The sequence below is a fragment of the Platalea leucorodia genome (assembly GCF_965183815.1).
Source record: "Platalea leucorodia genome assembly, chromosome: 5".
Lineage (NCBI taxonomy): Eukaryota > Metazoa > Chordata > Aves > Pelecaniformes > Threskiornithidae > Platalea > Platalea leucorodia.
This window is the reverse complement of record NC_138827.1, coordinates 10252933-10267517: the sequence shown is the minus strand read 5'-3', so window position 1 is coordinate 10267517 and position 14585 is coordinate 10252933. Positions and strand designations below refer to the sequence as shown.

The 14585-nt window shown below is 38.4% G+C and overlaps 1 protein-coding gene across 1 annotated transcript in view; it reads left to right on the top strand.

Annotated features, from left to right (window-relative positions):
* The window catches only part of DNAH3 (dynein axonemal heavy chain 3), a gene marked incomplete at its 5' end in the record, with an annotated part of 63573 nt that extends 50174 nt beyond the window's left edge, over positions 1–13399 (top strand). Inside the window, 10 exons of the mRNA XM_082312476.1 lie at positions 365–2506; positions 3523–3748; positions 4078–4322; positions 5774–5890; positions 6963–7117; positions 7886–8053; positions 9517–9659; positions 10839–11043; positions 12322–12459; positions 12643–13399. Of these exons, the coding sequence (XP_082168602.1) occupies positions 365–2506; positions 3523–3748; positions 4078–4322; positions 5774–5890; positions 6963–7117; positions 7886–8053; positions 9517–9659; positions 10839–11043; positions 12322–12459; positions 12643–12996 (3893 nt within the window). The 3' untranslated portion in view covers positions 12997–13399. The remainder of the gene's footprint in view (positions 1–364; positions 2507–3522; positions 3749–4077; positions 4323–5773; positions 5891–6962; positions 7118–7885; positions 8054–9516; positions 9660–10838; positions 11044–12321; positions 12460–12642) is intronic.
* Between the last annotated feature and the right edge of the window lie 1186 nt (positions 13400–14585).

Sequence of the window (14585 nt, the reverse complement as noted above, 5' to 3'; positions counted from 1 at the left end):
CTATAAATGTCTTTCATCCAAAACTGTCTTACCTAGATTAGGAAGGAATGCTTTCACATAGTTACTGATTTATCTATTAAACTATGCTACGAAAGACTGTATAGTAATTTTATTTTTAATCCCTTATTTTGCTTGGTTGATGTAGAATTAATATGTAATTAATAAATACGAAATAGGTTAGTGATGCTGAAGTTCCTGTCTGAATTTCTTCAGGTAATGACTTTCCCAAACTAGTTAACAGTGGTTGCATAGTAAAATTCTGTTGCAAAGTCATTGATTTTAATTCTTCATAGTATGTTTCAAGTATTTTTTCGATTTGAACATGCATGTTTTAAGCCTGATTTTAGTATTACTTGCAATATAGGTAAAATGCTAGAAGACTACTGGGGACCATCTAGAAAAATTCTTGGTGATCTGAAATTCCTTGAGAGCTTAAAGATGTATGACAAGGATAATATTCCTCCTGCTATAATGAAGAGAATTAGAGAGAGGTTTATTGATCATCCAGATTTTCAGCCAGCTGTCATAAAAAATGTCTCATCTGCCTGTGAAGGACTATGCAAGTGGGTGCGAGCCATGGAGGTATATGACCGTGTTGCAAAAGTGGTTGCCCCAAAGCGCGAACGTTTGAGAGCTGCAGAAGCATCACTGGATGTTCAAATGCAGAAGCTAAAAACAAAACAAGCAGAACTTAAGGAGGTAGTTGATCGCCTCCAAGCTTTGAATGCTGAGTTTGACAACATGAATGACCGGAAGAGAGAATTAGAAAATAATATTGAACTCTGCTCACAAAAGCTCGTGAGAGCTGAACAGCTTATTAGTGGTCTCGGTGGAGAGAAAGATAGGTGGACAGAAGCTGCACGATTATTAGGAATCCGGTACATAGACCTTATAGGAGATGTGTTGTTATCATCAGGAACTGTGGCTTATTTGGGAGCCTTTACTGTAGATTACCGCCTAAAATGTCAAAAGCAATGGCAGGTGCTGTGCAATGAAAAGAACATACCGTGCTCCAGTGACTTTAGCTTAAGTAATACATTAGGGGATCCAGTCAAAATCCGTGCATGGCAGATTGCTGGATTGCCAATTGATTCTTTTTCCATTGACAACGGCATAATTGTTTCTAACTCAAGAAGATGGGCTTTAATGATAGATCCTCAAAGGCAAGCTAACAAGTGGGTAAAAAATATGGAGAAAACTAACAGGCTGTCAGTTATCAAATTATCTGACACACATTATGTGAGGACATTAGAAAATGCTATTCAGCTTGGAACACCAGTCTTGCTAGAAAATATTGGTGAAGAACTAGATGCTTTCATAGAACCCATTTTATTAAAGCTAACGTTCAAACAACAAGGAGTAGAATACATGAAATTGGGGGAAAATATAATTGAATATTCAAGAGATTTCAGGTTTTACATAACAACCCGCTTAAGAAATCCTCATTATCTTCCTGAAGTGGCTGTGAAAGTTTGTCTACTGAACTTCATGATTACACCTTTAGGTCTTCAGGACCAACTTCTTGGAATTGTAGCTGCAGAGGAAAAGCCTGAGCTAGAAGAAAAGAAAAATAAACTGATTATAGAAAGCGCAGCCAACAAGAAACAACTAAAGGAAATAGAAGATAAAATCCTGGAGATCCTTTCCAATTCAGAAGGAAACATCTTAGAAGATGAAACAGCAATTAATATTTTGTCTTCATCCAAAGAGTTATCTGAAGAAATCTCTGAAAAGCAAAAAATTGCCTCTGTAACTGAGATGCAAATAGATTCTACTCGAATGGGGTATAAGCCAGTTGCTGTTCATTCAGCTGTTGTCTTCTTCTGCATCTCTGATCTGGCAAACATTGAACCTATGTACCAGTATTCATTGATTTGGTTCATTAACTTGTATGTGCAATCTATTGCAAAAAGCAAAAAGAGTGAAGATCTAGAAGAGAGAATTAAAAATATAACCGAGCAGTTCACAATAAGCATCTATAATAATGTCTGTCGTTCACTGTTTGAAAAGGATAAGCTGTTATTCTCCTTCCTTCTGACAGTAGGCATTATGAAGGGAAAAGACCAAATAGATGATGAGGTTTGGCGTTTCCTGCTGACAGGAGGTGTTGCTCTTGATAATCCTCACCCCAATCCAGCTCCAGATTGGCTATCCGACAAATCGTGGGCTGAGCTCGTACGTGCATCTAGTCTGACAAACCTCCATGGACTAATGGAACACGTAAGAGAGAATTTTTCAAAGTGGAAACTAATATATGACTCTGTAAGACCCCATGAAGAAGCCTTCCCAGATACGTGGAGCACACTGAGGGGGTTAGATCGCATGGCTATTCTCAGATGTTTAAGACCTGACAAAATTATTCCAGCAGTGCAGGAGTTCATTGTGGAAAATATGGGAAGAACATTTATTGAACCACCTACTTTTGATCTTGGAAGAAGTTACAGTGATTCAAATTGTTGTGCGCCTTTGATTTTTGTATTGTCACCAGGTGCTGATCCTATGGCAGGTGAGATTGGTATTAAAAAAATCTTTTTTTATCTTGTTAAATATCACTGAGTGTGACTAAACTGGTAATAGTGTAGGCCTCTTCATTTGATCTTTAAAGTGTCTTTAAAGTACAACACAGCAATGATGGAATATCAAACATTTGCATCTGCCCATATATATACAGTGGTAGTAAAATTGCTAGAGGGTGGAATGAATGTAGTGGTGATGAAATGTCTAGGTCTCTGAGCAGCAATTTAGGGATCTAACAGCTTGTAACATCCAGACCAGTTTATAATTTATGCTTGTGTTACAGTTCTTTCAGTGGGTGTTTGGGACATGCCCCAGTCTTTGTTACAATCCCTCCTCCAGAAAGTTTCCTCCCTCTCAGTTACTAATTAAATGGTGTATATGACCGCACTTAAAAACACATCTGTTAAATGTCCTTTAAAAAATAACCACACAGAATATTTTTAAACCTGGTTTTCTGCCAACAGAATTGTAATATGGAGCCATACCATAAAGATGTATTTGGAGGAGGTGCTGGTTTTGATGACAAAGCTGGAGCATTATTTTTAACCATATCTAAAGATCCAGTTTACAGCTCAACCCCCATAAACAATTGTACCCATGCAACAGAGAGTCGAGGCCTGTAGTGCAGGCTGGAACTGAGCACTCAGGGCTAAAGGAGAGGACAGGCATTTAACCTGGCTAGGGGTTGGTTTGGTTTGGTTTGGATTGGTTTGTTTTGTTTGGGTTTTGGGTTTTTTTGTTTGGTTGGTTGGTTTTGTTTTCGTTTTGTTTTTATTACTTTATACACCTAAATTTTAGCATATGCCTCAGAAACACAGTACCTGATACAGCATTTGGTGCTTCTGGGTTGTTGAGGTGTTGGGGTTTTTTTCTCAATTGAGTAAAATATTTGTTGACTTTTGCCCTTTTAATTACATTTTACATTATAAAAATGATGAACATAACATAGATCTACTTTCTAATAGACTTTGTGTTTGTTTGCATGTGTGAAACTTCCCATCATAGGTTTGCTAAAATTTGCTGATGATGTTGGCATGGGAGGCACAAGCATTCAAACTATTTCACTTGGACAGGGCCAAGGCCCAATAGCAGCAAAAATGATTTATCAGGCTATTACTGATGGAACCTGGGTAGTGTTACAAAACTGTCATCTTGCAACTAGCTGGATGCCTGCTTTGGAAAAAATCTGCGAGGAAGTTATAGTGCCTGAGAATACCAATGATAAGTTCAGGTAGGAGTTTTAATATTTTGCTCTTTTTAATGGGAGTATTTCTTGTTTGCTGAAGACACTAGTAAAAAGAAATGAAACATCTTTTGTGTGAACAACTAAGTATAACATTCATATCGTTTATGTGCAGTGATAAAATAAAGATACCTAATTAGGATGTTATCTTGTCTACCTGTCCAATATAATCTACTTTATGCCTGCATTTTAAAACAAATTTAGATGTTATTATTCTACTTAAGCAAGTAATAAAACTTAGTCTTCTGCAGATCAATATTGAGGATTTGTCAATATTGATGGTTTTTTGATAATGTGCTTTTCAAAATTCTTTTCAGGTTGTGGTTAACTAGTTATCCATCAGAAAAGTTTCCTGTTAGTATCCTCCAGAATGGCATCAAAATGACGAATGAGCCTCCAAAAGGAGTTAGAGCGAACATTCTTCGATCATACCTTAATGACCCCATCTCTGACCCCGTGTTCTTTAGCAGTTGCCAAAAGCCAGAAATGTGGCAAAAACTGCTGTTTGGCCTTTGCTTTTTTCATGCTATTGTGCAGGAAAGGAGAAACTTTGGCGCACTGGGTAAGATTTAGATTATTTTTCAGGTCGTTTCAAAAAGATTAGTAGTTTTGAAAGGCATTATTGGAGTGTCTCTGTGAAACGGCAGTATTGTTGTTAGCAATATTACAAGAGAGCAATGTGTGTTGCACAGAACACAGTAAAGTTTAAAAGCTGTTATTCGCAGGGATTCTTATTCAGACGAAGCTACTCTTGAAGCTACTAGAAGTGTTACCCTGGGGGAGAAGTAGAAAGTGCCAGTTTTCCAAGTAAATATATTATACAGTAGTTACATTAAATTAGAGCTTACTAAATTATTAATTTATTCTTACTAACTACAGTAATTTATCTATCAAATCTAGTTCTGTTTTAAATTTTCACAATTTAAGATGTGTCTTCTTCAATTCTGCTTTTGCTATTTATGTGTATACTTTGTTTTAGCAAAGCTAATGCATGTGTTTACTTGGTGCATAACTGAAATTTATGTAGCTGCAGTGTGTTGTTCATAACATAGCAATGTAAAGATAGGTATCAGTAAGATTTGTGGTTGGACTTTTTCTATAATCTTAAAATATTTAGAAAACTATAGAATTCTGAAGTTTTTCATAAAATGCAGAAATGCATGGAATTATAGTTTCCATTTTTATAACCATGTAGAGATTAGAGTCTCCATTGGTGTACGTGAAGATCTCAGCCTTCCGTTCCGACTGAGTCTGCCTTTGTCATAATAGTAACTGTTACGAAATGTTATGCTTTGACTGAAAGCCACTGTCCTTATTTTGATAGGCAGCTGCTTGAATAAACACTACACTGCCAGAATGAAGATACTAATTTATTGCTTTAAAGTAAAAATATAATTTTTCTAAGTGACAAAGAGGTCATTTTCAAAAGCAACATCTACTGCTTAATGTGACTAGCTCTCTGGTAGAAGAAAGAGAGTTGCAGCAATAGCCCTAATTTTTGGTTTGTGCTAGGGGTATAGGTTTTCTGAAGGATTCTCTTATCTGAAGTGTTCTCCTGGTTGTTTTTTATTGTATTGTTACTCTGAATGTCATATAGCAACAGCATTACTAGATGGGCAGTTTGATTAAAAATTAAAATCAATCAATGAATTAAAACTCCTGTTCTCATCGTCTCCAGATAGCAACAGATTAGCTGAAGGTACCGAGCAGGTCTGTGTTCTACTTCAGGTAAAACATAATTTTTCAGGAGTGTGTGATGCCAAAATGCCTGTGCTTGTGTTTTAATTATATAGAATAATGGCAATAGTGCCTTAGGACACGATACTGTTATGGAGTCATTTGCTCCCTTGTGCAATAAACGGCCTGGTAAATTCCAGGGCTTCTTCTAGGTACTGTCTGGCAGCTCTTATCTTCAGCTCTGTAGTAGCGGTGTAGTAGCAATACCATCATTTCCTGAGCATGGTTATCGATACAGTGCACCATTGCCCTGTATATCTTTTCTGAACCAAACAGGTTGGAATATTCCATATGAGTTCAACGAATCTGACCTCAGAATCAGTATGCGACAGATCCAGATGTTTCTGAATGAATATGAAGAAGTCCCATTTGAAGCTCTGACATATCTAACAGGTACAGGATTGTACCCTCTAACATGTGTTGACTTTGCTAGGCACTTTCATCTGGTACAGTGATAAACTGATGAGTTCTTGACAAATTGAGTGGATTCCATTCAGGTTTACTTTCTTGGCCTTCCACATACAGACAAGTTGGATCCCAAGCCCTCAGATGTCATTGCTGTCTTGGCTCATATATAGCCAGAAGAATTACTAATGGTCCAGCAACCCTTCTAGTCTTCTTTTCATATATGTCAAATAAAAACATCAATGGCCTCTGTTTCACCTTAGCTGATCAATATGATCCTGACACAGTAAGCATTGGCCGTTTACCAGAGGATGTGATAATACTTATCAGTTTAAAGCAGGAGGTGTTGACTTGTGTAAATAACCTGGTTGTTGTGGCTATTCAGTTCTCTTTCTCAGATAGCTGCTTCTTGGCACATCCTTTGTCAACTTCATAAAGATAATTCCTGATTTTTGCTAATATTATGATTAGCTTTATGAAAAAAGAATTTCAAGAGTCAGGATTAAAGGAATAACTGTGAGCTTTTAGCTGTTTTCTGTACTTTATGTCAGTGTAAACTTCCCCTCATTGCTTGTCCATTACTTAAATCTCTCCAACCTCTTCTGCACAGGGGTATTGCATATTTGTGATCCCTTGTTTTCTACTGTATACATAATTAATCAGGTTAAGTTTGCGTGAAAGGAACAAGACAAGAATCAGCTATATAGCATTGTCCAGATTTTGACAGTTCTAAAAATTCTTACTAATGAGAATTTCAAGCAAAAGAGCTGTCATTTAAAACATGAGATTATTTACTGTGGCATGAGTAGCAGTTTCTCAGACCAACTCATAGTGTTCCCTAAACCTTTTGTCAATCAAGACACACAGATTTGGCCCATAGTTCCAAAGGTGTTAAAGTGCCTAATTTCCATTGAAGCAATTGAAGTATACGGCCTAAAAACTCTTGAAGATCTGGAGCTTCAGAATTTCAACTTACTGGAGCTATACATTATTGCAAAACAATTTTTATTTGTTCATTAACTTCCAATTTTTCATCCTGATTTTCTTTGTCCTTTCCCAGGGGAATGTAACTATGGAGGTAGAGTAACAGATGATAAAGACAGGCGTCTTCTCCTGTCCCTTCTTTCCATAGTCTATAGCAAGGATATAGAGCAGGACAGGTATATGCTTGCACCTGGAGATGACTACTACATACCACCACATGGTCCGTATGAGGTGAGAAGATAACAGATGTAAATTCTCTCTGAGTTATTGGGGAAAAACCTTATCTACACTGTACTTTGATATTCTGAGTAGAACAAGTAGAAAATGAAAAACATAAGATCACAAAGCCATGCCAGAATATATCTTATGTATGCAAAATGAATCTGGTACTTAATATCTAACACACCCCAATGGAGATGTAGCGATCATCCAGTATTCTGATGTTTGTTGATGCGAAGAGCCACCCCTGCGCAGGTTTCCAGTACAGTTCTAGAAAGCCAATAGGAGTCAGGCTTCAGGAATTTACGGGGTACTTCTGCACCCTCTTGCAACCACTTTTGCCTTGAAAGCAATGATCAGGATGAGGAGGTGGAATGGCAGGCATATACCCAATTTTCATCCCCTTTTTCCCTTCTACCAGCTGCATAGAGATAACGAATGTGCTCAAATCCCACTTATTTGTGTAGCCTGCCATTGTAGGGGTGATACATACAGCATCCCACCCTCTTCTGTGACTCCTACCAGCATTTGTATATTTCTAATGTACATTCCTTTCTCTTGCTACTTACATGAGGGTGGTAAGAACAATGCCTCAGTGAGTCTTTGAACTATTCAAAACTTTCATATTTATCTCTGCGGACTAAGTAAATTCCTAGATGCATTTAACTGGGAACTTCTGTGTTTGATTGTAAATGGGAATGTTCTGTCCAAGTTGGGCTTACTGATCATTTATTAATATATCATTGCATGATTTCTGGTATCTAAATGTTTCTTTTACAGTCTTACATTGAATACCTGCGAAGTTTGCCAATTACAACACACCCTGAAGTGTTTGGACTTCATGAAAATGCAGACATCACCAAGGATAACCAGGAGACTAACCAGCTTTTCAGTGGAGTGCTCCTGACTTTGCCTAGAGAAGCAAGGGGAAGTGGGAAGTCCCCTCAGGTAACTGGGGAAGAAAGATCAACTTGCACTCTGGAAAGCTGCCTTTTCCTGTCATGCCCTAGGTCTCAGAGTAATCCAACACCTCTCATCATATGACTGTGGCACTGGGAGTAGATGTGAATGTCCCTGTAGAGAAGCAGACAGATTTGGCATAGAAGAACCTTTAAAGATGGAAGATACCCTAATGACTTTGAATTCAAATAGGCTAATACCACACAACCCCACCTGGTTGAGTCGAATATGTAGTAGAAAGTTTCTTTGATATTTTGTGTCTTAAAATAACAGTGAAGTGCTTCACTTCAGTCATGAATTGTAGTTAGAGCACAGTTAACAATCCCAGTTGGTAAAGCACCTCAAGTCACATCCATCTCTAGGCAATTTTAAAGTATGACATTTAATTCCAGTCTACAGATTCCAATGGTGGAGATTCATGCACTGGCCTGACCTCATGCAGCAGTGGTTATATGACCGTCCCTGCCGTTCTCGCTAGGGGTCAGACTCCAGAGTGCCAGGAAATTATATCAAATCATCAGACACCAGGCAACCAATATAAGCCCATTAGAGGCAAAAGTTGTGTTCTGGTGAAGTCTGCTATAATGGCACTTCCAGTCTGTTGTTACTCATTGAATGCTTGGATTTTGAGATAAGATTTTTTGCTTCCTCTTGGCTGCTTCAGTTTCTACACTCCCAAACACGTAACTGTGTTTGTGACTTGTGTGGCACAAAGAAAGGGGGCGGTTTGGCAGAATGGAATCACTTGGACATGGACCTCACTGTCATCTACCCCTCCATGGGACCTGGTTGTGAAGATGCTGGGAATTTCCTTCCTTCGTCCTGTCTTGGCAGCGCAGGTTACTCAGGCCAAATCCATGTCCCTTTGAGACATAGGTAAATGACCTTTCAAGCCCCTCAGATTTGACATCCTATATTTCATACACAAGTGGATTCTTGAAAAGTGGGATCAATGGAGCCTTGTTTCCTGCGGGGTTGTCTATTAATCGTATTCTCTGATGGAAGATACCCCAACGTCCTATCATACCTACTTCCATGTGCTGTAAGTAAAGCTTCTCTTGTGGCTGGGGTATTCATATGGTCTTCCCATCATTTTCCCCATGCTGCATACTTTGTCTTTTCCTTCATTGTGGCAGTAGTAGGATTATGCTTGTCTGCCCTGCTGCCTGTTTCCTTAGAAGTTGCCTAAAACCTTTTTGCAAATTAAACTGAAATTATTAACAAATTTAAAATTATTAAGAAGGGAAAAGGAGCAAGTAGGCACATGCAGAGACAGACAGGATGATGCACAAAGAGCATGTAAGCATTATTTCTTTAGGAAAATGCACTAAAATACCTATGTGGTTATACAGAAAAAATATAAAATCTATACTGTTTTGTGGAATTTATTGAATAAAAATAGGTGGAAAAAAAAGGGAAATTCCTCATTCACTGCAAACTTGTGATTTCAGGAAACTGTTGAAGATTTGGCGCAGGACATCCTATCCAAATTACCAAGTGGCTTTGATGTTAAAGAGGTTATGAAGGTATACCCAGTACTTTATGAAGAGTCCATGAATACAGTTCTTAGGCAAGAACTAATTCGATTTAACAGGTATGGCTCAGTATTTTGTGTAGCACTACTAATACTGAAATATGCTTGTGTTCATCAGTGCTAGCCACTCGCAAATCTTAAACAGTTATAAGCCTTTTACGCTACATTGTTCTTAACATGATAGCTTCTGCTTTGGATGAACCTTATAAAAAGACTTGAAAGCTGCAGCTGACTACCTGAATGTAGAAATAGTACCTATATTCTTGGACTATATGACCTTAAATCAGATTTGAGTTTGTTGTGTTGAGGCAGGGCAGCATACTTTATTCTTTTTAAGTCATACCCAGGCCCCAATATTCACAGCACACTATGTTAATTAGCATTATAATCTTTAAAGCTCTTGTCTCTTGATTTCCCTTGTCTAGAATGGGACACTATCTTTCATTTCTCTGTGTGTGTCTTGTCTTTCTTTGCTTGTGCTGGTTTTGGCTGGGGTAGAGTTAATTTTCTTCATAGTAGCTTGTATGGGGCTATGTTTTGGATTTGTGCTGAAAACAGTGTTGATATTTCAGGGATGTTTTCATTACTGCTGAGCAGTGCTTACACAGAGTCAAGGCCTTTTCTGCTTCTCACCCCACCTGCGAGGAGGCTGGGGGTGCACAAGAAGCTGGGAGGGGACACAGCTGGGACAGCTGACCCCAGCTGACCAAGGGGATATCCCATACCATATGACGTCATGCTCAGCGTATAAAGCTGGGGGAAGAAGAAGGACGGGGGGGACGTTTGGAGTTATGGCATTTTGTCTTCCCAAGTAACCGTTATGTGTGATGGAGCCCTGCTTTCCTGGAGATGGCTGAACACCTGCCTGCCGATGGGAAGTAGTGAATGAATTCCTTGCTTTGCTTTGCTTGTGTGCACGGCTTTTGCTTTACCTATTAACCTGTCTTTATCTCAACCCATGAGTTTTCTCACTTTTACTCTTCCGATTCTCTCCCCCATCCCACTGGGGCAGGGATTGAGTGAGCGGCTGTGTGGTGCTTAGTTGCTAGCTCGGGTTAAACCACAACATTGCTTTTTTTTTTTTTTGTAAGAGTTTTGATAACTACAGGTGAAATAAGGAATTTCTGACAGGACATTTACCAGATTTGATCGGCCCTTCATTCAAGTTGGACTCAGATGTCTTTAGCCAGATAGTAAGAAGTAAATAATGAGATGACAATTTCTTTTTTTTATCTTAAGGCTCACTGAAGTTGTTCGGAGCAGCCTCATTAATTTAGGCAAAGCCATTAAAGGCCAAGTGTTGATGTCATCTGAACTTGAAGATGTTTTCAACAGCATGCTAATGGGAAAAGTACCATCAATGTGGGCTGCCAAATCCTACCCATCACTGAAGCCACTGGGAAGTTATGTGTCTGATCTCCTCTGTCGTTTGGTCTTCTTCCAGGTATGCTAAACTGAGACTGACAGGTCTAAGGACTCGGTAGTTGAAAGATGAATGGGTGAAATGTGTGTCAGTACTGTCCTCACTCAGCAGTACCTTTAGAGCTCCAGATTGTGAACTACTTGCACATACTCATGACCGATTATATACTGTATTAACAGCATTGGAATTAGCTGGGCAATTGCTCAGCAGGGTGAGTTGGGAGTATAATCCTTTGGTGCTAATCCAGCACGGCATTTGGTAGTTTCCATTTTTCTATTTCTAGAAGGTGTGTTTTACTTTGCATTGGTGCCTTAATGACTTCCCTGCTCAAAGAACACTGAACCAGGTGTGAGACTGCTTTAGAAACAGTGCATAACAGGCACTATTAAATTTTATATATGTGATTATAAATCTCTTTCAAGTTTAATAAAAAGTGACACCACTTCCACACACTTTTTGAACAAGCTATTTTATTCTTTACTCACCCTTCCATTATTTCCCTTGCACTCCTAGTGCTCTCTTTAAATTACTTAAAATTTCAGATGTACTTTAAATAGCTGAGGTACTGAGATGTAGTGGAACCCCATACAAGTCAGCTGAGGAGAAAGCTAGAAAGAAGTCCAAAAGATTTGTATAAGCAGCAGAGTTTCCTGTTTGCTGGATCAGAGTACCATATGGGCTTCTTTTGACTCCAAGTGGCTTAGAGTAGTGTGGGGACGTTCTGCTCTTGCCTTGTTTTTCCTGGTGCCTTTGTGATACCCAACAAAGATCTCCTTGTCTGGCATCTTTGTACTGGAATGATTTCCACTATGAGGATCTGATGGGTTGGCTGTAGTGAGTGCCCTCACAGTGATCGGTGAAGATACTATGTAAGAAAATTTGGCCTTTTTTCATGATAGGAGGTTGGTGTTTGCAAGACTATAAAAGAAGGTATATTGATAAAAGTGTCCAAATTCAATTTTTTTTTTCTTTTTTTTTTTTTTTTTTTGCTGGCTAGTATCTAGACTTACCAAAAGATGCTTATGCTACCTTCTGAAATTTCTTTCTTAGTAGCATTGAGTTCTGGTTGTTTCAGAATGAGTGATTATTTTTGTTGTCGTCATAAATAACTGACTTCTTTGATTTGTTGTCTCTGAAAAATATAGAACTAATGGTAGTATGCAGAAGGTCCCATCAAGGTTTAGATCTCATTGTGCTGTTTGAGTGTATCTGAAAAGACATCCTTTTTCTGGTGAATTGGCACAGTGAAGCCACAGAATGTATTTTTTTCTTACGCTTGTTTTTTCTCTCTATATTCAGGATTGGGTTATCAATGGGCCGCCCACAGTCTTTTGGCTCTCAGGATTCTTCTTCACTCAGTCTTTTTTGACTGGTGTTTTACAAAACTATGCCAGAAAATACACCATCCCAATTGACCATATTGGATTTGAATTTGAGGTAAGAAAATGCAGAGGAATTCTGTTTTTCTTGGAACAGCTTGAAACGTGTTCTGGGGCAGCAAGGAATAGAGTTTTCAAATGAAAAGAAATTTTATTTAAAGGAGTAATTTCAGACTATCGCTTATAGGATTTAATATACTCCAGACAAAAATAAAATCAAGCAATGGTTTAATCATTCTAGGTGATGAAACAGGAGCACACGATGGAGAAAATGCCAGAAGATGGGGCTTATGTGAGAGGCCTTTTTTTGGAAGGTGCACGATGGGATAGAGAATCCTTGGTAATTGGAGAATCACTTCCAAAAATCCTTTATGATTCTTTGCCCATAATTTGGCTGAAACCTGGAGAAAGTTCCAGATTTCCTCATATGAACATCTATTCATGCCCTGTATACAAGACAAGTGCAAGAAGAGGTGTCTTATCCACTACTGGCCACTCAACCAACTATGTTTTCTCAATTGAACTCCCTTCAGACAAGCCCCAGAAACACTGGATAAATCGAGGTGTGGCAGCACTATGCCAGTTAGACGACTGAGAGTATGCAAGTCAAAACACTCACATTTTGTTATTAAAAGATATACTTTACTCCCCAATGGCTGCATTTTTTTTTTTTAATATCAGGATTTCCTGCTGACTTCAAAGCAGCTCCCAATTTCTTTGGTTTGGTTTTTAGACATTATCAGCCACTGAGCAACAGTGAGTGAAAATAGAATACTACAAATAGAAACTTATTTCAAAGGCCTAGGCTTTATTTTCCAATAGATCAGAATGGACAGAACTCCCATCAAACTGTGTGCCACCCACGTCATTACAAATCTTGTGAAATCCTAATATTACCACCTAGCTGCTATCATAGGGCTTTTATTTTTTAATGAAATTGGGCCCAAAGAGTTTTGCTGCTGATTTTAATGGGAATCTAATCCACAACTCTTGCAAATAGGACTCTGTGGATTTGCCTACCACTTCTGTGTCCCAGGAGTATGTAGGGCAAGGAGGGAGGAGATGAGACTAGTCCATTGTCAACATGTAAAACCAATCCTCAGCTAGAATGACCTGCCAGAGCTGTATTATAAAACTATATAGTAACTGACACTCCTTGAAGATGTGCCTCAGAATTTCCATGGAAAACTTGTAGACAGCACATGGGAACCTGCCATTTCTCAGAGCAGTATGCTTGTCTCATAATTTTTAAACTTTATTTATTTCAGTATTATTTACCTACATATCCCAGGTGCCTGATAAATGGAGCTGTTTTCTTTCTCCCATAGTCTCATTTTACTTCCTTGTCTTGCCCTCTTCCATGTTGGACTAATAATAACCACCTGAAATTTTGTATTTGTTTAAGCCCTTTCATCAGAGAAGCTCAAAGTAGCTTGCAAACATTAATTAAAAATAAAATAGCCTGAACATCTTCAAAGAGCCATGCAGTCATTAACTAATCCCCACAGCATGCCAAAAAGGTACTAAAGATGGATCATTAGACTTGTTGTGTACACCATACAAGAGAAGCACAAAGATCAAGGCAAACATTTAAAAAAACAACAACCCACTGCATAAACATCCACTGATTTGGGATCTTGGTTTGTTTTTTTTTTTCATTGCCCAAATTGCAGCATTTTAATGACTTGCTTGAGGCCTCACAAAGTCAGAGATGCAGCTATAATTCAGCCATTCCCAGTATCCTGCTACAATCCTTCAGTGATGCTGCTACAACTCATTAAAACATGTGGTTCTCGTCGTAGGAATTTATCTGTTGTGTTGTGCTTAGCTGTTAGAGGTGGAAACAGTGTTCATTGTTGTTTTATTAACCACTGGTTTGTTTTATATAGATATTAATAAAATAGAAATTTTTAAGAATGGTAACATACAGGTAAGCAAGAAGTGTTACAGGCATGTTGTACAGTGCTGCTCTGCACAAAGATATGCAGAGGTAATTAGTACAGTATCTTCATGTACCATATGTACCATATTCAATGCCTCATTAACAGTACAGTATACAGATATTTGTTGCATCATTATTGTTATGTGGTGACTAGGGCAAAGATGTCAGGCCAGGACACTTAATGGATATTTGTTTTAATAAAGGGGATGGAAATGTGCAGGTGTTTCAACTTACTGATAGGA